General features: G+C 36.7%; 1 protein-coding gene across 1 annotated transcript in view; it reads right to left on the reverse strand.

Annotated features, from left to right (window-relative positions):
• Positions 1–10,208, reverse strand: part of acaca (acetyl-CoA carboxylase alpha) — a 65,334-nt gene extending 55,126 nt beyond the window's left edge. Inside the window, 4 exon segments of the mRNA XM_084115536.1 lie at positions 91–223; positions 3,293–3,337; positions 7,308–7,560; positions 10,045–10,208. Of these exon segments, the coding sequence (XP_083971662.1) occupies positions 91–223; positions 3,293–3,337; positions 7,308–7,531 (402 nt within the window). The 5' untranslated portion in view covers positions 7,532–7,560; positions 10,045–10,208.
• Positions 10,209–24,842: the final 14,634 nt, after the last annotated feature.

Here is a 24,842-nt window from a genome sequence, read left to right on the forward strand (position 1 = left end):
TAAAAAAATATAATGGTATCTTAATGATACCAAAATACCACTGGACCACATTTGTATAGCAGCATAGCAGACATCAGTCATGGATCTTACCTTCTCAATGACTTTGTTTCCACCAAAGCGGGTGACAAACTCAGCGGGAGAAGCGACAGTAAAGTCTCTCTGCAGGTCCAGGCGTCTACGGTCCCTGCCCTGCTTCACAAGGTGAAGTCCTGACATGCTCGGCCTTGAGAAACAAACACAACACAATTCACAATGTGGCCTTTGCATACACTGAATACAACAAGACTAACACTAAAGACACTTGGAAATGATAGCATTGACTATACTGAATCTTTTCAATTCAGTACAAAAATATGGAGCAACACACATGCGAAAGAAAAAAAAGTGGCCATGACATAACTAAATTAAAACAATGGATCAAATTAGCCCAACGCGGCCATGATTTAAAGAAACACGCCGACTTTTTGGGACTTTAGATAATTCACCGCATCCCCCAGAGTTAGATAAATTCATACATACCCTTTTCATCTCCGTGCGTGCCGTAACTCTGTCTGACGCACTAACCGCTAGTCTAGCTTAGCACAAAGACTGGAGGTAAACGGCTCCAGATAGCATACTGCTACTTCTGCGGAGTGATTTACTCCAACTCTGAGCGAACTCTCTGCTCCTCACCACGGGGCTTCTCAGGTGCTGCAATCAAATCACTCTGCAGAAGTAGTAGTGCTTCGCCTCCTGAGAATATAGTTCCCAGTATGTATATGGTTAGAAGATGGCTGTGTCTCATGTGACATTGTTATTTGTACACGCTGTGACTATACAAATCACAACATGTAAATAGGAAAATGTTGGCGTTATTTTGTCATTTATTGGGAGCAGTATGCTATCTGGAGCCGTTTACCTCCAGTCTTTGTGCTAAGCTAGGCTAGCGGTGTTACGTGGTGTCTAGACAGAGTTACGGCACGCACGGAGATGAAAAGGGTATGTATGGACTTATCTAACTCTGGGGGATACGGTGAATAAGCTAAAGTCCCAAAAAGTTGGCGTGTTCCTTTAACAAAAATAAAGAAACATTCAATTGTGGGAACAAATTCTTAAAGGATTAGTTCACAAAAAGCATTCTCGTCACTTTGATAAACTAAAGGTTGAGCCACTGTAGTCACTTGGATTATTTTAACAATATCTTTACTGACTTTTCTTGGCTGGCAGATGAAATTACATAGAAGCCTATGAAAGAGTGAGACAGCTCTCAGATTTCATCAAAAATATCTTAATTTGTGTTCCGAAGATGAACACAAGTCTTACGGGGTTGGAACAACATGAGGGTGAATAATTACAGACAGAATTTTCATTTTTGGGTGAACTAACCCTTTAATTTGTGGCAACATATCCATTTTTTCCTGCATGTCATGTGAGGGGCAGTGTACAAAAATGCTGATTTGGTAGAAAAACTGCCACATTCCAAAAATATTAAACTATGACAATGATTTTGATCATTTTTTATATGATGAATGATGGACGGCTTCAGGGGTACAGAAGGGAAATAAACAACTTCTAAATTACAAGCAAAAACATTTAGGCCTAGCTATGTTTAGAATGCAGTACTAACACACTTAATACTGAACAGTATATACTGTACATCAGTGTTTCTCAACTGGTGAGTTGCAACTCCATTTTGAGTGGGTCGTGGAGTGTATAGTTAAAAAAAACAAAAAAAACCCAACAACAACAACAACAACAACAACACTTTTTTTCTACATGTCTTTTCTGATGCAAGACTTTTATTTTGAAAGACATGCGTGAAAGCTGTTGACTCTTCTGTCAGACGTCATGAAACTGTTTTAGCCTGGTTGTTCACACCTCAGATATGAAAAAGACTGTAGAAAATGTATTTTCCACAAACTGTGGATATGTAAAGCTGTGGAAAAGTGGGAGTGTAGAGGGTGGGAAAAGGGGAGACAACAACCAATAATACACAGACCGGCAACACACTCATTATATACTAAGGCTGCTTGATTATGGTAAAAATCATAAGTCTTATTTCATGACGAGTAATTTTAAATGTCAGTGAAATTTCCCAATTATCGATACTTCAGCAAAAACTAATACTAGGTTAATTAATCCAAGTAAAAAGTCCTAAAAATAGTTTAAAAAAAGGACAACAGTAAACAGTCAATATGAACAAAAAAAACTAATTACAAACAAAACCGACAAAAAAAAAAACAAAAAAAAAAAAAAAAAAATCAATAGAACAAAAATACTAATTAAATAAACAGCGCTTTAGGTTTTTCAGGAAGATGTACTAATAGTGGTTTTCAGATCAATAATAGCCTAAACAGAAATTGAATAAAGTAATCAAATATAAAATAACACTGCTGTATACATTAAATATAGACTAATCCACATTAAAACAGTTAAGTGATTTTATCTTTGTCTTTTGTTGTTTGATTAACAATAATGACTGCAGCAGATTTATTAGGCTGCTGAAGAGCTGTACAGATCAAATATACTGTTACACATGCATTTTCTTTCACAACTGTTTACATTCACTTAAAACATAATTGACTGTGTTTACGAAGATTTTTACCAAAATGGCAATTCGACATATTTGTGTGTAGGCTATTTGACCATTCAGGCATGTATCTGCAGCACACAGTATACTTAGCTTATGCACGTTCCACTCAGTCTCAGAGCGCGTGCACAGAAATCCGCCTAGGGAACAGTATCTCATCCGCGGCTTAATGCGCTTTTAATAACACTGTTTAATATCAAGCACTCCCCCAGTTTAGCAACAGTAGACTGCATTTTACAACACTCACTTACGTATTTGGCTGATTTTTATGTCAAGTTTATGGAGGAACGAAAGTGCACCGCTGTCAAGGAAAGGAATGTGCGCTGGACGGAATGCGGCAGCGGCATAATAATCGTTTTACGTCGATTATCTTGTTTTCGAAAAATCAATTATGATTAATTGCACAGCCCTACTATATAAACATTAATATTAATAATCAAATATGAGAGAAAACAAAAAACAAATTAATATAAAAAAATAAAAAATAACAAACTCACAAAAATCTAATCATTACAGAATACAAGCATCTATAGTGAACAAATCAAACACATTCTGATAAATTAGTCTTAGAAATATCAACAAATCAGCATTATAAGTTGTTATTGTTAATAATTATTGGTCTATATGAAAAATGAAGAAGGCCTACAATAATATTTTCATTATGTTTACGAGCACTACAATCTCTGAACAAATGACACACATAAAGAATAAAGGCATAGTTACTTTTTTGTCCATTCTTCTTTGAATTTTCGTTGTACATCATCGTCTCTGTGTATCAGAATGATTCATCATGTCATTGCACATATATATTTCATTTGTAGAAGACATGATGAAATATTTGCGCATTCACGGTCCTGGTTCATGTTTGCAGCAGGATAATATGTGAAATATGTACATAAAAACTTCAAACACTCTTGCTCCGGTGTGGATATAAACTGATATCAGGAAAAGAGGCAAAGTCCTTCTTTTTTTTTCTTCTTTTTTATCAAATGTAAATTCATGTCCCAGTTATTCCTACACTTAATGTTGAACATTTTCCTGTTAAATAAACCAAATACAATTTTATTTTGTATTTTTACATTATCAATGCAATTAATGTTCTATTTATTAAAGTCAAGTACAAATCTAATCTAAAGTAAGTGTTTTAAGCATTTTTACATTTATTCCAAAATAATAACTAAAGACAGTAACAATTTATACAATACTTTTTATATATATATATACTGATGTTCAGCTGTTCTTTTTAATAGTCAACTTATTTACAGATCATCAGTCATCATCAGGCTCGGTAAACACTGGTCACAGACGCGAAGATGTACTTTTAATTTCACCAAGCTGATTACTGCCTAAAAAAACCCAGTCATCATGTTTTTAGGCCATTTCAAGTTTGATTTTGAAATGAAAAAGCGGTGATATCTAAGTGGCTGAGATATTTACTTACTTTTTAATTAGTATTCCCATCAAATCCATCATTTTTGTTCATTCAGAATGATTAGCGAACGTGCACAGAAACAAGAGGCGGGATTTATCACACAAACCAGTTGTATCCAATCATAACCAATCATAGCACTATGGAGGCATTGCCTCCTCTCACGTGACTGTCCTCCACTGATTCTCAATTACACCCCACCAAACCCAGCGCACGCTTTAGGGGGTCTGTTAAAAGTCAATGGGCACAGGGGAGGCAAGAGACCAAAAAGTGCAGTCTGGACGATGGGCTGGGGCGACATACACTTACGGCACATGTATCCAAACGCAAAGCTGAACAGGCAGGTGAACAGCATTCTAACGGTCTTGTGTGGCATTTGCATTCTCCTCTGTAATGCGATCTCATGCATAATACAGCGCAGTGATTGGATTAAACGAGTTAATTCTCATGAATAAATGCAGAGAAAAGCTCTGAAACCGATGATGTAGACTCGTACATGCAGCCAATTGCCCTGAGTACTATTAAATGACATAACTATGACATTCATTCTATTCATCAGGATCAGTGTCCTTATGTTTTATTAACAGTTCATGTTAATATTGTCTATTTGCCATGGTAACTGTATTATCCTTAATCTTAACCCGAAAAACCACTTTATTTTCACTTTGTGTTATTTTCTATATTTTTGATAAAAAGTATGCATTATGCATATTATCAATCAGCAGAATGCTACATGCTGCATGTCAAACAGTAGCATGATATGTGCGTGTTAAATTTAGCCAGGGAATCCAGTTATCATCTGGATATAATAACAGTTTGTTTGCATATCCAGTTCTGATTCTTGAGTCAAGAAAGCAGATATTACTTCTGGGTCTGGATCTTCTGGAAATGAAAGATCAAGTGCAAGTGCATTGTGGGATACGGAATCTCACACAATATGCTTCGGTTGCTAAATGTATAGGACGTCATTTGATTCAAGACATTGAGAAAATGCATACTGCACATAACATGCACACTGCACACTGCAGTATGTAGAATGAGGAGTAGGTAGTATGCTGTCCCTTACATAGCATTCATGTGTAACTTGAAGTTACAGTATTGCAATAATGTCACAAACGCTGGGGCACATCAAGTGCTCCTTTAAGGGGGAAGGACTGGAACGTCTCAAACCATGTCGGTAGCCAAACAGTTGATGGACCCCATTGACTTCCATAGTATTTTTTTTTTTCTACTATGGAAGTCAATAGGGTCCATCAACTGTCTGGTTACCCACATTCTTCAAAATATCTTCCTTTGTTATCAGCAGAAGAAAGAAATTCATACAGGTTTGAAACAACTTGAGGGTGAGTATATGATGACAGGATTTTTAAGTGAACTATTCCTTTAATTTGCAGCCCCTCCCCTTGACCAATAGCAGAGTGATTTGGGGAGGAGGGGCATATTAACCCACTCAGGCAGTTTCAGCACCGCCACCCCGTCCTAAAACACTTCTCTGAACACGGAGGCATGACGTATTATAATCGTAATTTAATCACCAGTAAATAAAATCAGAAAACACAAAAATACGCAATGAGGAGCAGTATGAGTTTATTTTTTCACTAAATAAATGATGTATGTTCACAAAGGTGCATACAAACAGCAGATTTGCCAGAAGTGTCTGCAAGTGGTCCAGTGACCACACAAATAGAATAATAATAATAATAGAAAGTGACTTTAGACCTAAGTGAGTTTAGACCTAAGTAGCAAAGACCCATGTCTTTGTAGTTTAATGGTCAAATGTCTCTGCAGTAATTTTTTAATCTGTTACTACCTATATGCAAAATTTAATATCTCATGATATTCTATTCCAGCTCTTTCTAGTATTGCGGAGAGGAGCTCTGACAACACTGAATGTGAAGAAACCACTCAGCAGCTAAAAAAAAAAAAAAAAAAAAAAAAAAGACAAAAAAAGAATTTAAAATACAATCTGGGAGAGTTTTATTGTAATATATCTTACTATGATCATTTGCATTGTGTTTTTGGTGCTGATTTTATGTTTTAACACCCATCCTTAGCTTACTTAAACAAGAGAATAACGTTTTTTGTACTGAATATATTTTAGTTAATTGTATACTAGGAGAATACATTTTATGTCAAATTGTGGTTATTATCATTATCAACTAAAACCAAACAAAATCATTACTTTAAATAACATTGACTAAAATAATATATATATATATATATATATATATATATATATATATATATATATATATATATATATATATATATATATATATATATATATATATATATAAAACATATTTTATTTCAACCTGTTGCCAATGCAACATTTCTAATTGTTGTTTAGTTTAAGCTAAAGTACTAAAATACCCCCCCCCCCTCTCTCTCTCTCTCTCTCTCTCTCTCATAGTAGGATACTAATGTATAAATACTAACTATATGATTAGATTACACAGAAAATATATTTTAAATTATTAGTCATTAAAAATGCCCTGATAAAAGGTTTAAAAAAAAAAAAAGCCTCTGAAAATCAATTACAAATTTTAACAATTACATTAAAAATTCTTTCGCATACAGTGCGGTAAAGACAGGAAAAGTTCTGGAGAGTAAACTGCAGTTACCTGTAAAATCATGTTTTGGACCTGGAACTCTATGAGGGACTGAACTTAAAACCTTTTTCCAACAGTCCAGATCCTTGACCATTACACTACCACTATTGCAGAGTACATACAACAGCCTCCAGTCTGACTCCAAGCTATTCGTGAAGCATTACACACACACACACACACACACACACACACACACACACACACACACACACACACACACACACACACACACACACACACACACACACACACACACACACACACACACACACACACACACACACACACACACACACACACACACACACACACACACACACACACACACACACACACACACACACACAACACCACCCATAATGGCATGTCTGTGTGAGACCTCAGTAGGCATAGAGATGCAAAACACTGCCATGCCTGGCAGTGCAACTGAAGTTAACCAAACTCACAGAGAGGCGCTTGTGCGCATTTTCACACAGCAAAGAGATGAACCCAAATGAACCTTGATGGACATAGTACTCAAGCCACCACTTTGCACAACGCTTCCGTCACACATGAGCTAACAAATGTAATCACTTATTTATATTTAGACAACCTATCAGATCTCAAGCACCAGACACAGAAAGCGTGATACAGACTTGGTGAAAGTGGACATCCATGTCACAATAACTGCAAACAAAGAACACAAAGCATCTCTGACCTTATATTGAGCAAGGCTCCGTCCAGGCTGTCAAAACCCATCTCATAAGTGCTGTCTGAACTGACAGAGGAGGGGGAAAGGGAGCGTGGATTGTCCTCCAGCTGCAGGTCCAGCTTCCCTGCGGTCTCATCCTCGGAATTATCCTCGGACACAGAGCCCACAATGAAGTGAGAGTGCAGTGCAGCCACATCTGGAAGCTTCTTCTCGGTGTCCTGCTCTGCCATGGGTAGGCCACGCTGACAGGCTGCAAGCACTATGGGAGGGAGAAGAAGATCCATTTGTTTGCATTCAAGTCTTTAAAACCACACAAATGTTACTACAAGAAAATATGATTTCTTAATTACATATTTTACTTAAATAAACATATTTTTTCCAATGAACATATGACAAAAACAAGGATGATGTGATGCAAATGTGTATCTAGCATTTTACTTGCACAATGTAACAAAAAAAAAAAAAGCAGCAATCAGTATTGGGACTTACTCTTTACAAAGTAATTATCTGTAATTTAATTACGTTTGCCTTGAAAAAGTAAAGTAAGGGATTACTCTTAATTGAATTAGTTACTTCTGATGTAAATGCATTACATACAATAGCTATAGAACAATTTTATATAAACAACAGTGGATTTAACATCTTACGTTAAAATGTATGGGTTCTTTTATATCATTCTCCATTTAAATACTTTGGTCAGTTCAAAAATAGCTCATGCAATTTTATATTATTCATTTGAAAGAACTGAAAGAGCATTTTCATGTCTATCCTTGCATTGGTTGATATGGGATTTAGAAAATAATTAGCAATAAGTAATGCAATACTTTTTAGAGAGAGCAATTAGGACTGTAATCTAATTACTGTTGAATATGTTACTAATAGCTAGCTAGTAATTAGGCTAATTACTTTTTTAGAGTAATTTGTTCTTCCATATTGTGACATACAGCTGACTGAAACAGATTATTGAAAAAAGAAAGAAAAAGAAAAAGTTGGTTGAAAACTTGGTTTTCTCCATTGATTTTAAGAAAGGCCTATGTTTAAAAAAAGTAAATGATTGGAGAAGTCAATTTTTCACCAGATTTTTTTAATAAAAAATTACGAGCTCAAAAATGTTCTTAAATGAAACAATGCATGGAGTAGTTCATAATAAGATGCATTTAGAAAATAGATTTTCAGATTCAGATTTCCAATTCATGTCAAGTTTAATAAAAGCAAACTGGCTATTATCATTTTTTGTCATTGAAGTGCCATTGTGAGTTAAGATATGACTGACAAATAGGTGACCATGTATTCTCTTGATTAAACAAGGTACATTCAGGAAATGCATGTTGGAACTTGCTTTATATTCATGAAATATGCGTAACAGTCACTTTCCAAGTCATGCCTTACAAGAAAAGAAACAAGTGCAGTAACATAAGAGACAGTCCTATAAATAATACCATGGTACTAAACCAGTGTAATTTTAGTTTTATTTATATACTATTATAGTATTTATTAATAGTTTGAATTAACTTATTTTTATATTTTCAGTTTTTATAAAAAAATTTGTTTAAGTTTTTGTAATTCTTTTAAATTCTTTAAGTCTTTTTTTATATTTCTGTAACACTTTACAATAAGGTAATATTAGTTAACATTAGCTAATGCATTAACAAACATTAACAATCAGGAATACATTTGTTACAGTATAAGTCTTTGTTAACGCTAGATAATAAAAATACAACCGTTTATTGTTAGTTCACGTTAGCTCAGGTCCATTAAATAATCTTAACAGATACAACTTTTCATTTTAATCATGCATTATTAGATGCTTCTTTTATAAGTATTTTTTTTAACCATGTTAACTTTTTTTATCTCAGTAATTTGCCAATACAACATTTTAAAGTTTTCCATTTAATATTTATATTTTACTTAACCTCAATTAATGGAAATTTTAATAGTTTTACTTAACACCAACATTGACCCACAATGACTTACAGTATACTACAAATACCATGATATTTACATAGAAGGTTGCTAAAATTATGTACTTCCTCTAGATAGTATGTAATATGATGTACTTCCTCCAAGTAATGGTATGTTTGGTACTTATTTGTAAGTGATGCTCTGTGGACATGGTAACGTTACCATAGTATTGTTATGTTTTTGGTCGCGTACTATGTATTAGCAATCAAAGCACCATGGAGTTATCATCATCGACTCCCTCAACATCACAAGTAACCTACGAGTTCTGCAACAGTAGCGCTATTGTGCGTTACCCATTTTACGCGACTCCATGTGAACCTGTCTGATTACTGTGCCTTGATTTAGCAACTTACCTGGAGGACTGGCACATGTTAAATATGACCTCACCTCATCCAGCCTGACGAACCTGACGAACGAGTCAGAGCATCGCGGACCCTCAACCATGTCTAACACTCCTTTTTAATCATCTAACACTTGCATTAGAGCTCATTTGCACTCATCCATAACTCTAGTCCATAACTAGTTGCCTTCGATCAGTATGATAATCATAATTTCAAACATGTAATCTGCCTGTCTCAACTTATACTGATTAAAACCTAACTTAGGTTCAACCTAGCACACATGCTAACTCTTCATACCATCACAAACACTCCTGCCTTCTGATCTGCGTAGGTTCGCCAGCCAAAGTCGCTGTTGATGTTTTATAAATCCATCTAGTATATGAAGTGCCATGTGCAGCAGGAACTCGCTCCCAGTAATAAGCTTATGTACTGCTACTCACCGTGAGAGAAGAGTCTGCAAGCAATTCTGGTGCGTGTAAACGGACGTTACTAATATCGATTGAATGAATTCCCTCCTAATTGAAAGCCATCTCCTCTCTGGTGATGGCTAATAGGCTATATAGCAGCATAATGGTACAGGCTGTGTAGTTCCAGCCTCTTTGACAGCAGCATCACGGTGGTGTGATGCGAGGAGGGGTTACTTCTGGACGTCGTCCTTTGACCTCACGATGCAGTCACTCACGCTGCATCAGTGGACCAATCGTATTGCGCGCTTTGGTCGGGGCGGGTTTACGCATGCAAATAAATGCGAAGGTGTGCCTAATGATATAGCGCTTCGATAGACACGTGTTTTCTGTCATAGAATGTTCTGAGAGCTACTTTTGTTGTGTTGAAGTAAAACAGAAAATAAAAACGTGGACGGGGAGCGTTAATGTATTTGGTATTTAGAAAGCAAAGCTGAATATCTGAAAAATGAAAAAACAACACACACAAAAAAAAAACCATAAAATCTAAAGCATATTTAGTCCTAATGCATTTTTATTATTATTAACATGTACTTTTTATTATTACTATTATCACCCCACCATTACTAGGCTTATGAAAACTTGTGATGACTTTTTCCCTGAAATTCCTAGTTAGAATAGTTTTAAAAGCGTGGCTGTAAACACAAAGAAGTGAGCTTGTGAGAAGATGAGTTTACTTGTTCGGTTCGGTGTATAATTTTATATAATTCTTATATAATTTTTCTATACCCTTCAATAGCCTATAGTGAATTAAAGGTGGGGTAAGCGATATTTGAAAAAACGATGTTTGAAAGTTGGTCGGAGGACACAACAACATGTAGCCAATCAGCGTTAGGGGGCGTTTGTCAGTGGAGGAGAGAGCAAGAGGGAGATTTGAAGAAAGGCTGCAGAAAGAGAGATGGCTGAGAGACATTACAAAAGAGAACAGCTCATATCACTGGAAAATGAAGGTTATGATCAGGAAAGAACTTTAGGACCCACGTTAATATTAGAAAAGCTTTCCAGTGCTGGAGAGAGCTAAGCGGGAAGGCCTGAAAACAGACGCGGAGGTTGCTTTGATTCCGCTACATATGTGAGTAACATTGGTTTTGAGTGTCATTGTCTGGAGCTGCTGAGCTGTTGGCAACTAACAACAAACTCTTGTTTGTATGTATGTACGTACAGTGTGTTCTTTTTTGTGCTTCCTTGTCGTTCATCATCTTCGCTGTATTTTTCGTGAAGCATTGTTTTGTTTGCGCTTTTGCTACAATAAATAGACATCCACGCTTGCATTGTGTGTGTAATAACGGTAGCCAGCTAATGAGAGTTTTGCTGGCTGATGACTGCTAGAGAATGTGGTGTTTATTGTTAAGGGCCCTTGTTAGTGCACCCGCCTCGCAGGGCGGTTAGGATTGGAGGATGAGCTTTGGAGGCGGAGCAATGAAGATAGGGATGTGTTTGTTTGGGTTGATTTCAAATATCAACAATGTTCAGCAAGGACTTTGAGAAATAACATACTGCACCTTTAAACATGCAACAGGATACATGATAAATATAGGAAATGTAGCATACTACTGCTTAAAACTGCATTGCCAGAACTGCCCGGCCCTGCTGATTTGCCTTATACAACGTTAGGAAGATCAAGCCCTTCCTATTGGTGCATGCTACACTCCTAAGCCTTTTGTTCTTTCCAGACTGGACTATTGTAATGCTCTCTTGGCAAGCCTTCCAGCATGCACTGTCCAACCTCTGAAACTGATCCAGAATTTGGGAGCAAGAGCCGAGGACAGCGTATGTGCACTGTTTGCCAATAGCCACTCACATCAAATTCAAGGCACTGATGATTGCCAGAACAGCCACTCTGCAGTCCTATACCTGAACTCATTACTAGCTTGCGTTCTGCTTGTGCTTGCATCCCAAAGGCACAAAATCATTTTCACTGACTTTTACCTTGACTGTTCCCTGCTGGTGGAATGACCTGCCTAACTCAACCCGAGCTTTAGTCATTTTCAAGAAACGGCTAAAGACGCATCTTTGACCTATCAATATTAACGCTTACTATTCTATTATATTCTATTTGTTTCCTATTTATTTATTCATCAAGAAAAACTCACTATAAGCACTTTTTACTCTCTATTTAATTTTTTGGAATAGGCTAAGTGTAGGCCTGCTCTTTACTCCAATACATTTGTGATACAATTTGCATGGCACCTAACTTTTTCTGCAGCAGTTTATTTCTGCTACAAAAGAAGCAATATCGCCATGTACTGGGTATTGAAGGCACCATATCTTGTGCGTTTTGCCCTTCCTCAACTTGTCAACAAGGCTGCTTTGCACGAATGCTAACTAGTGCATTAGCAATTGTGAATTGCAGGTATTTCATAAATGAGATGAGGACATGACTGCACGTCCAATTCAACAAGGCTTTGACTCTTTCATTTGACTTATCCGTTATATTGAAGAGACGTTTTTGAAGGATATTGGTTTACTTATGCCCTTTTTGAGCACTTGAGCTTAACTGAACTTGAGTGTTTGTTGACGTTTAAGAGACTGATGTGTCGACCTTGGTTCATTGCATTTTTGAGCAATTCTTAAGTATTGTTAAAATTAGATAGGCTACTCTAGACTTTTACTCAATTGGAATTGGTGACTTGTAATGGAGACTCTGAACATTCCATGAGAAGCTTTGGAAAATCCTTATCCATGTTTGTACAATAACAGCCTTGGTCAACCCAACATAACAGATCCCTCACATTGGCACCCAGCAGTTGATAGTCATGTTGTACTTTTGAACATGTTTCTGATTAGCAAGCAAATTTGCTGATTTGATCAGAGTATTTCAAAATGTGCAACCTTGATCTGTTCGACCCATATGCAGTCTGCACAGAATCTTGATTATTGCATGGGCAAATCATTTCACTGAAATCATGAGGAATGAGTTTACATTGTGCAACATATTTAAAGTCAGAATCAGAGTTCACGTTATTTGAATTCATCGCCCTTAAAGTCAGCATGAAAAAGACGTTTTGATTTCCATTTTGATTTTATGGTGATTTTAATGCAGTTTTTTTTTTTTTTTTTATGCAGTTTTGGTTAAATGCCTAAAATAAGTCTGTTAACATGAGCTCAAGATATTTTCAAGTTTTAATCTATGCCATTAAATAAATCAGTAATGATTTTATTGAAGCTTTTACTTGAAAAATGCGGTTGCTTACAATTGGCTAAATGAGACTACAGAGGTTGTTGTCATCACACTGAACAGGTAAACTGATCTACTAACTTAGTCTGCTTTTACAGTCTCATGCTGTTTATAAATGCATTCTATTCAAACTCAAACTTTGAAATGTTTTTTTTTTTTTTTAAAGAAGAAAAAAATAGAAAATAGAAAAAGCCACCGCTCATCCGTCAAGAAAGTCTTGTAGTGAGGTGCTGCTAATCAATTTATTAGCAAGCTTTCGGTCTTGCGACCTTCTTCATGCCTGAAGAAGGTCGCAAGACCGAAAGCTTGCTAATAAATTGATCTTGCACAGTGTTTGAGTGTGCGGCTGCTGTATTTTTACAATTTTCAAAAAAGAAGAAAAAAAAAAATGGGTGGTGACATTACAGTCATCATGCGACCATGGTGTAGTTTTTACAGTTTAGCTTTTTACTTCTGCCAAATGTATTAAGGCTTCAAAATTCATAAATGCTGTGTTCATTTGTGAAGATTATCATTATAAACAAAACGTAGGCCTATTAGAATCATAAACTTTTGTTGGTCATGGAACTTATTTTCTGTAATAATCCAAAAGCCAGTGGGGATGCTAACTTCTGTGTTGGCCTACAAAAATATGTTATCACTGCAGTAGGCCTACTTTTAAATTGGACGTTAAACACTGACGAAATGGAAAATTACAGTTATATTTATGTTAATTGCTCAATTATTATATTGTTCTGCTCTACTTATCTTTATTCTCAAACAAACTGTCTGTGATCACTGTCTTAAAATAGGCTGTTTCTGTGTTTTAAAATATATTATAGTTCAAGAATACTATCATAGACTAGCATGCAAGAATTCAGTTTAGCATTGGTCAGTTAGATGCTTCCACTTCAGGTAATTTTACTTCCACTCAGAAGAATAATTATTGACTAATCTAAAACTGAGGCTGATATTTCATCAATGTTCCTGATTTATTTGCTTTGAATTACTAAAGCCAAGATGTAGCAACATGTACTTTGATGTCAGATTGTACCTTTATCCTCACTTGAGCATGTGTAAATGTAGTGAGACATTCATATTTACCAAATGGCAATCTAATTGAAGTATGTCCTGTTTCAAATCTATTTTGTATATTTTACTTCAAAGACATTATTGAGAACGCCACTGAACTAGACAAAACCTAATTTAGCACTGCCATCTGCTGGCATTGTCTTCACACTTCAGGTGACATTGAGTGATTCACATGAACTGGTTTCTCTCATGGTAGCACTTGCCTACATATTAAAAAAGCTTGTTAAAAGCCAAAAGAAAGTCTGATATTCTTTGCCCTGTACATAGTCATTCAAAATATGACAACAAAAAGAGATATAACTAATATTGAATATCATTATATTTTGAACATGAACACAATAAAACAAAATGTAAACCATACTGCAGTCAGACATTAGTCAACTATATAGGCATAAAAAAGGCAGAATTTACATGTATTAGTTGTCATATGTAGGCCTATTTTGGCCAAAACAATGGGTTAGTCACAATTTCATTATTGCTGTTTCCATAGGTGTAATTTGCGGTGGGACATGTCCCTACCACTTATTTTTAGTGTCATGAATTGAGAAATCAAAATTTCCATGATCTTTCGACATAAGAGGTTCTCTGTAAAAAAATACCCTGTAAGTTTCAGAACCCAAAACTTCCTTGTTAGTCCAAAAACAGATTTTATTACTGTAAAGTACAAACCAACAATCAAGTCACTTTTATATAGTGCTTTATACAGTAGCCTACAGATTTCAAAGCAGCTTTACAGTGATAAACTGGAAAATAATGATTCCAGTGATGCAAACAAAGTTCAATGCTTCAACAGAGCTCTAACAAGAAAATAGTGCTGAAGTCCGTTTAAGTGTTGATTCAAATCCGTTCAATAACTGTAAAGTTCAATTTGAAATGAGTTTAATATAGGCTAAACCATCATTGTTTGGTAGTACTATCAATTGAACCCTTTGCAATTAAGGAGAGCCCACTTAGACCACTTAGAATATTAAGACCATTACGTTCAATTTAAACAAATCTTTTCTTGAGACAAAATTTTCCAAAATAAACAATAGTAAAGTTTTATGATCTGTGCACCAAGCGTATCCATAGTAGTTAATTTGCTGTGCCATGAACTACACATGTAATTTGCTACAAATGTCATTTGCTCATGGCCATAAGTTTTAAGGAGCACAGATATTGGTTTAGAGCAGAACATTCCAGCAACGATTACAGGTCGTGTAACGACGACCAATCTGTTTTGGGAAAATATGTGCTTTTAGCAACGTATCTGCTTTATCTAAAACTTCAAATTATAATTTCTGTGCTGGCCGGCTTGAGTCAGTCATATGAAATATTCTCTTGACAAATAAAACCATATATTAGCATATTAATAACTTTTTTTATGCTGACAAAATATAGCATATTTGCCTAATATGTATGGCAAAATCCACTATAAATCTTAAGAGAATTATTTGTGATGTTTTGGAAAACCCATCTATAATGAGTTAATTTTACCTAACTTAAGTATTCTATACAGTAAAAAGTGGTATGTGTTCCTGTAAGGAACTATATTGTTTCCTGAACCCTCAAAATTAACTAACCTAATCAATATGATTCAAACATGATAATTGACATTGTTTGACTTGAATCAAACCAATTAATTTACGTTACCACATATTTTTATGTTAAGATTTGTTTCAGTGTAAAAAAAAATTGTCGAGCAAAATGAAATCTAATCAACTGATTTTAAGTGAAAAAAATTTCATTCACTTTCAATTTAATTTCACTGAAGCAACTTGTCTTTATACCAACAAACATAATTTTTATGGGTTAGATCAAGACTGTTGGTGAAGACAGTTGTAAGGTAGGACATTTCGTTGTAATCCTGAATAAAAGCTTCAGTGAGCGACATCTGTTTTGTCAGCAGTAAGACATTACAACACTTTTCATTTTATCTAAACACTGCAAACGATAATGTGTGTTTTTCACTTTATCATAACTATAAATAAGAATGACAGTGTGACAAACAATGGTGCATTCATTCATAATTCCGTTTACACGAAACGATAGTCATCCCTTGTCAACTATAGCTGGTAACTCCATTTTAACTTTATTTGCCCAAAAAAACTTTATTTGCCACAACCAAGACATATAAAGCAGAAAACGCAGAAATGTTTAACATTGTGAAATGTAAATGTTTCAATTATGTAAAAAAAATATTTTCCACAAGAGTAGACTAATGGCGGGGACATTGAAAATTATTTTAATATGCAAAACTGTTAACCAATCATAGTTGCGGTAGGGCGGCACGATTATTCGAAATGAAACCGCACGCGTTTTGGCAATGGCTGCAATTATTTTATGCGCAGTTTGTCAGTGCAGCAGGGCTCATCGACAGTAAATGCTGCTCCATCTGAAAGCCAGAGGGCGCTCTCACGCAGACACGCCAAATATGCCCCGCCACAGAAGTAGACAAAACACATCATTCCAGGAAATCCCTAAGGGCATCATACACTATAGCTGAATAAACAGAAGATTGACATGCTTTGATTGATTTATTAAATGTTGTCTTTTGTTGGACAAGAGGTTCATAAATGCTTCTCATGTTTGGAAAGATGTTTGATGCGTGTTGCTTTTTTAAATGCATGTTATAAGGCCCCGTTCACACTGCAGGCAAAAGTGGCCCAAATCTGATTTTTTTGGGGTCAAGTGTCCAGGTCAGACTTCTTCAGAGGTAGTGTGAACACTCAAATCTAGCCCAGATCTGATTTTTTCACATCAGATTTAGACCACATACATATGTGGTACTGAATCAGATCCAGATCTGATTTTTTTCAATGCGGCCGCAGTGTGAACAGCCAAGGCAGATTTGATGCGACTTTTATGTCAATCTACGTCGACATTTGTCACAATTATGCATCGGCGATGAAGCCCTAGACACAACAGACATAGACAGTAGTCTAACATTAAAAACTTGAGAGTGAGGTGTTAGACCTAATTAGTATATGGGAAGATAATTTAATTCAAGCTAAACTAGAAGGATCCTACCGTAACCGCTCCGTTTTTGAAAGAATTGCACACGAAATGGAAGAACGGGGACACAGGAGAACATGGCTGCAGTGTCAAACTACGCATCCATACAGACCTCTGTAGTGAATTTGCAGCCATAAACCCACAAAAGGCAAAAATAGCCAATCTTTCTCTTCGTTCTTCTCCTCCTCAGCACCTGCTCATTAATGTTACGGCTTCCATTACACAAACATTTTTAAATAAATGTGATGTGAATATGCTTACTTCCTCCATAACCTCCCGAACTTTAGTGCAACCGCGTGCTGTGTCTGATGTCATTGTTATTGTTCTTTTGCGCATGCGGGTTAGTTTGGAACCTCAAACAGTTCACACTGCAATCAGATATAGGTCACATTTTAAAAGGTAATGTGAACAGCCAATCAAAAAATCGGATCTGAGCAAAAAATCAGAATTGAGCATTAAGACTTGCGGTGTGAACGGGGCCTCAGTGACTCAAACTCGCAGTACTTTCAGGTGGAGCAGCATTTACGGATCACAGAGCCGTACGCCACTGACAAGCTGCGCATAAAAAAATAATCGCAGCCTTTGTGATTTCATAATCACAATAATTCAAATCGGTTTAAGCACAATTTCCATGTTAATTGCGATTAATCATGCAGCTTGAATGTGGCACACCTATTGAAAGAGAGAGTCAAAAACAGCATAGAAAATACCTTATTACTTCCAAATGAGGATGTTTTTTTATGTAAAAATCTTGAAAACATTATAAAAAATAAATATAAAAATCTGCCAGAAATGCCAAGTTGCTCCAGAATAGCAATTCCTCTTGCAGGGAAACACATTTTGTAACATCAAGTAACATCTAAGGAGTGGTATCATTACTAAATTTTCCATGTATTGATTTAGATTTGGAAGGAAATTCTGATTAATCATCTGTCCACTAAATTGGACATCATGCATCACCAGCTATATTTCAGCTACAATTCATACTATTACTGTGACTGTTGTTCATGAAAATACTTATTCTGCTGTAACTTTTTTTTTGCTGTAAATAAAGGTTTTTGTGTTATTATGCAATTTGTAATTAGGTCTACATCAAAAAAGTAATGTGACTACGTGATGTACTTGTAGTGCATTACTTTACTCGTTATAAGAAAAGTAATCTGATTACGTAATGCATGTTACTTGAAATGCTTTACTCGTTGCATCAAAAGAGTAATCTGATTACGTAATGCACATTACCTGTAATCCTTTATTTTACTTGTTACATCAAAAAATAATCTGATTATGTTATGCATGTTGTAAATCGACTGTCCAGAATGTGAAAGGCGCACCTGCATCCGCACTGAATGAATGACAGGGGCTGAATCCTATATCGCCCCCTAAACCCTCAATCACTATTCCCTATGTTAGTCCACTAATACAGTTCACTTGAATGAGTGAATGAAAACGAGTGAGCGAATTCGGACAGCTGTTGAGTGTACATCGGTTGTACACTCATTGCGGTGCAATGTGGGATAGAATTAGTGCACTCAATAACATCCACTATGGTTTCGGACACCACTACAATGGTTGTCCCCTCAAATAGTGCCCTATTTGCAATTTTGGAATCAGCCAGGGTCCCCGCTGTAAATAAGAGGATTACATCTAGTAGCGAAGACTAGTAATAAGATTAAAGTCAATTAGATATTATGTTCAAATACGGAAAAAATATTGATCCGTGACTTTTGAGAATCGACCAAATTTAATAATGTTTTTTTGCCCAGCCCTACCGATGACAGACTTCTAGGAGTTTGAAGAAGGCCTTCCAAACCCTTGAAATTAACTGGGGTCCACAGTCTGAGACGATGTCCTCTGGAAGGCAGTAGTAACGAAAGACATGATTGAATAAAAACTATTTCCATGGCGGTGGGTAATCCCTGGAGGAGAATCAACCAACAGGATTTGGAGAATCAATCAACCACAATCAGGATACAGGTACTTCCATTGGAGAGAGGATTAGTCATGAAATCAACCCCTAAATGTGACCAAGGATGATTGGGAACGGGCAGTGGAAGGTATTTCTATGATGGTAGCTGGCAAGGTGACTTGGATATGGCACAGTCCTTAACACCATTTTGCAAACCTTCTGATGTCTCTGATCATGCTGGGCCACCAGAAGCAATCTTTTAGCAGTGAGAGGGTTTGATTAGCCCCTGGGTGACCAGTGCCCACAGAAGAAAGTGCGGAGTGGATGATGCTGTAGGGTTGATTGCTGGGAATGTACTAACGAACTAGTGAACACCCCGGCGGAGGATCCTCAGAGAAACTGGCAAGATCTCATCTTGGGACCAATGGATTGGGCTTGTGATTAACTTGGGACTCAGGATGGGTTCTGGAGTTTCAGGAGTGTTCTGGGAGCATGAATTTGCGATAATGGATCAGCTCTGCCATTCTTTTTACCAGGAAGATAAGATAATCTGGAAGTATAAATGAGTAAAAAATAAAGCCCACCTGGCTTGACGGGGATTGAGACGTTTGGATTCTTCGAGATATTGAAAGTTTTAATGGTCAGTCAACACTGTGAAAGGATATCATGGTCTTTCAAGCCAGTGTCTCCATTCTTTGAGTGCTAGTTTGCTGGCAAGGAGCTCTCGATTTCCGATATCATAGCTGATGTTAGGGGGTAACAGCTTAGGACCCAAGGACCAGATGTTTGAAAGAAGACCCGGAGTCAGAATTCTAATAAATTGAAGAAAAGTTTTACTGAAGATAGTTTGCGGTTTCATCAGCAGAAGTCAGTTCCTGCTTACAGTTACAAAGATCACAGCAGTTATACCCTACACCAAGGTCTTAGCTAGGTTGCGGTTTCTGATTGGCTAAGAAATAGATAAACATAGTAATTTTCCACAAATATACAGATAGACGGAAGCAAATCTCCATCGATTAGGCAGCTGATACTCGGACCCTGAAGTTAGGCACGTCGTGACCTTCCAGGTTGCAGATTTGGGTTGCTGGGTGCCAACATGTCCCTAACAACAACTCAGTCAATCTCCAATAATGCCTGTGTTTCCTTAACCTGTAACCAAGAAGACTAACACACACACCGACACACAGCTTTTGCAAGGTTGGATTTGGCCAGGCTCTAACTATAAACAGGAGTCTCGTCTCAAAACATCAAGATAACAAGTTCTTTCTCTCAAGGATAGGACACTTTAGTCTAAATGGAAAATATAGGCTTTAACTGAGAAATGGTCCCTTAAACTATAGACTTCAATGACCCCTGTGACTTATAGTCGTCAGGGTACCCTAGAAAAATAGAGGCATTGACACATATTGAAGACATTTCTCAAACACAAGACAAAACATCTTTCCATATTTAATTTCTGGAAGCCAGAATAAATGAGCAAGCACTGTTACTGCATTCAGATATCAAATACAGACATTAGAGAATGCATGAAAAGAACATTTCAGTAATCACACTGGTAACTTCTAGCCTGACATCGTCATATTCAGATTCTAGTCAGAATGTGAGTCTGATACTGCTCCATTGGACTGTGATTATGGGGCATGTTTCAACCGAGGCAGGAAAGAGAATGCCTCTGCACTCAATTGGATAGACCTACAACCAATCAGAGTAAGTGACGTATGTTCTTCATTCAATTTTGATCGACAAATGATCGCGGTTCTTTGTTCCTCTTTTAAAATGAATGCGCTGTCAATATCTTCTATAACAAACGCAATGGCGGAATTTACACATCTCAATTCTCCAGCGGCAGTCATCTTTGTTGTAAACGAATTCAACCCAAGTCATTCAACTCATTTGATATTTAGAAGGAAAAATATTGATTAATACCTTGATTATAATCACTCATTACATATACATTGAAGCAGCAGTGGATTCCAATTCACCCCCTTCACTGATCTCCCCCGGGGTTAATTACGGGAGAAAAAGGCACATGGATGGAGTTTTGAAGGTGTCCCCTGCTGCTGTCATAGTAGCCTACTGCTCCTACCCCGGTAGTTGATGCATCTACTTCCACAGTGAAGGGCTTGTCAGGGTGACTCCAGGTGAGGAGCACTACAGAAAGCTTGCTATAACTGACCAGGACAGAGATTTGGGCTTTCCCCGGAGGAGAGAGGTTAAATGTGGCTAAAGTTGAGAATGAAGCACCGTTAGAAGTATGCGTAGCCCAGGAAGAGTTGGAGTTCTTTGACAGTAGTGGGAATAGGCCAGTTGCGGATAGCTTCCACCTTACTCTCGTCCATAGAGATTAGGGCCATTTGGTTAGATTCAGGGAGTACACAAGGATGTCGTCGTTATAGACTATTACAAATTGGTGGAGGTAATCCCTGAACAGAGGTGGAAGTAAAGAATTACAACTACTCACGTTACTGTAATTAAGTCGTTTTTTTTACTTGTACTTTTTTGAGTATATTTTTTAATCTGTAATTTTACTTGTACTCAAGTACATATTAAGCTAAGTAATCTACTTCGTTACTTGTAAAATCACATTTCGTTACTGAGTACAATTTGAATTGATATTCAAATCTTAGACCGGCATTTCGGTAGCCAATAAAAATATTTGATCGTAAACGGACCAATAAAACCCCTGATATTTGGACTGAATTAAAGCCGCCGCAGTCACAGCAGGTTTTGAAGAGCTGATCATAAGTGAAGGAGGCGAGGAGCTCAGAGTGATTAATGGCTGGACTGAACATTTGGAGAAACAACAAACTACATAGTAGTATTGTCAAAATATCTATATTTTGATACATATCAATACTTAAATATGTCAATATGTCAGTCAATACTCATTTTCTGCAGTATAGGCGTATAGGCCTATAGAGCTCGGGATCGTTGCGTCACGCCGCAATGCATTGTGGGAATCACGGTACGGAAGTAGATGTACTGTATAGTAGCGTATAGTAGGCAGTAGGTAACGTTGATCATTTGGTCATTAATTTAGGTTATTTTTTGGAAAATCGTTCAGTATTGCTGTATTGTGAACTGCTGTAATCGGTCTCATGATCGACAGGGCAAATGCCTCATAAATCATATTAGTTTTCCCTATATGGCTTGGGTCGCCGCTGGTCGTCAACCGGACGAAAACAGTGGATTATTGCACGTATAATAAATAACTCCTGAAGTGTAACAAACCCACATAGACAAGCTTCGTAGCTCACAGAATCTGACAAGTGTGTGTGTCACCACTGATGCTTGGTTCACGGTGCGAACGATTGTTTTCTCCGCGTTTACTTTGTAGATCTGCAGATCTTGCACTCATCCATTTGTGAACTGCAAGTGAGCCTCCAGTGACAAGTTTCTACTTTTCTAAAAGTGTCTACTTTTAAACAAACAATTCAAAACGAAAGAAAACAGACAGCTCTCTGCTTATGTAAGTTAATCCGTATGCAATTTGCATTTCTCTCTGGCGCGTTCACTTAACTTACAGCGAAGATCGCCAATCAGCATCGTCAACCTCATCTTTGCAGCCGACTGTTACAAAAAAAACCCCATTTGTTTATTAAACAATTAAAATGTGTGTGTGAATGTTGTTGCCGAGGGCACAGGAAATTGTAAATCCGGCTCTGGATCGGAGGTGTAAGCGCTCACTCCACAGACCAGGTAGGAAAATATCAGGGAAACTGAGGCTTGGTATAGCCTACTCCAGACTTCATATGGATCGATTCGCCTATAATCTAATTTTTTTTTTTATTAAGTAGCGTTGTTTGGCTTCATTATTAAGTTTGTCAGTATACGGTATAGCCAACTTTTTTTGTCACGGCCCATAACTTTTTATCTTTCTTTCTCGGTGCCGGTGGAGACCGGTCGGCTACGCTATTACTTTATTCCGAACGCTTCTGCGTTGCCTCTAAAATGGCCGCCGTTACCCACAATGCATCATTCCATAACGTCTACGCCCGAGCTCTATACACCGATACGATACCAGCTGCGCGTTCGCATTCTCTCATCTCAACGACAGCGAGTTTGACACCCGCCTCCTCTCAGCGCGGGATTGCAGGTAGGCCTATTACGCATCATTTTATTAATACCTGCAAGTTTCTATGGCATTTTTTAATGGCAAATGTCACGAGTGCAATATTGTAACGCGAGGGCACATTCATGTAATCGCAGAAAACTGGACGCGAGCTCTCAAATATACGAATGAACTGGACTCGGATATTGTCCGAGTCCAGTTCGTGTGCGCTCTCGGACTGTGTCATCATGTGCAATCGCGAATCTCTCCAAGTGGTTCTCACTGCAGACTCAAATGACGTCCAGCTCCAATCTCTCCATGCTCTTGAATTAAACGCTGTCAAAAGTTATGAAAAATCTAGTATTTTTTGCAAATTAAATTCAGCTTGAAATCAAGCTTCCTTGTGCTGTGTGTGAGCTATTTCATCAGTGAACGTTACCCTATTGTAAAGACAAATACACTGAGTGAGTAAATATTTAAGTTAGATTATTGTAATGGTTATTGATCAATGTTTAAATATGTAAACAAAAGCCTAAATTAAAATCTCACCGTATAAAGTGGACGTGTCTCTTCAGAAGACTTGAATTAAACTTTTCCATTCAAATAGATTACTGTTACAATGAGTGTTGTGTTTTTCGATGCTTGAAAATAATGATTGCCTTGACAAAATGGATGGACAAAAATGTAGATATTAAAATATTTAGTATGTGGTAGTTTTCCCGATGGTATTGAAAATTATAGGCTAGGCCTACTGAATATTGACATATTTCAAGGTGTCATATTGAAGTTAGAAATTCCAGTATCATGACCACTAATTAATGTCCTTCGACAATAAGGTAAAAACGTGTTAACAGTAGCTATTTTCTACATAAATCTATGATTTGGTTGAATATTTATTGGTAATACATTAACTATCGCCAGCTAAAAAGTAACTACTCTGAGTAGTTTTTGAGTACACTGTAAAAAAAATCCCGTTGTTTTTACGGAAAAAAACTGGCAGCTGTGGTTACCAGAACAATACTGTAAAAAACACATCAAACCGTAAACATACTTACGGAGTTGCATGTAAATTTAACATTTTAAACATGTATATTTAACATTCGATTTCAGTAATATGATATAATGTTAATTTACCGAACTATTGAAGTATTAATATCTGTTTTGCACCATAGTATTACACTGACAGACCAACAATCTCAACAGTAATGAGAGTTACACGATTAATCAATGCTCATCACAAGTAGTTCTTCCACAAGAAAGTTAATATTAATATACAGAAGCTGCACAGTGTCATTCACACAAATATTAAACACCATCATGGTAACACACATGAAATTTTAAAAATACAATAAACATTAATTTAACAACATTAAATGTAATATAAAACCCTAATGTACATAACTGATTATAAAAAAACTAAGAAAACTATGACGAAACCTATATTTCAACAAAAATACATCAAAAGTGAAGTGTCACGCAGGGAATTGTAGGAATGTCAATTTACGTTTTTTCACTGTAAATTATACAATGACTTGTTCGTTTTTACTTCCAAAAACTGTAAATTTAACGGTATT

Source organism: Abramis brama (assembly GCF_963993115.1).
Source record: "Abramis brama genome assembly, chromosome: 5".
Lineage (NCBI taxonomy): Eukaryota > Metazoa > Chordata > Actinopteri > Cypriniformes > Leuciscidae > Abramis > Abramis brama.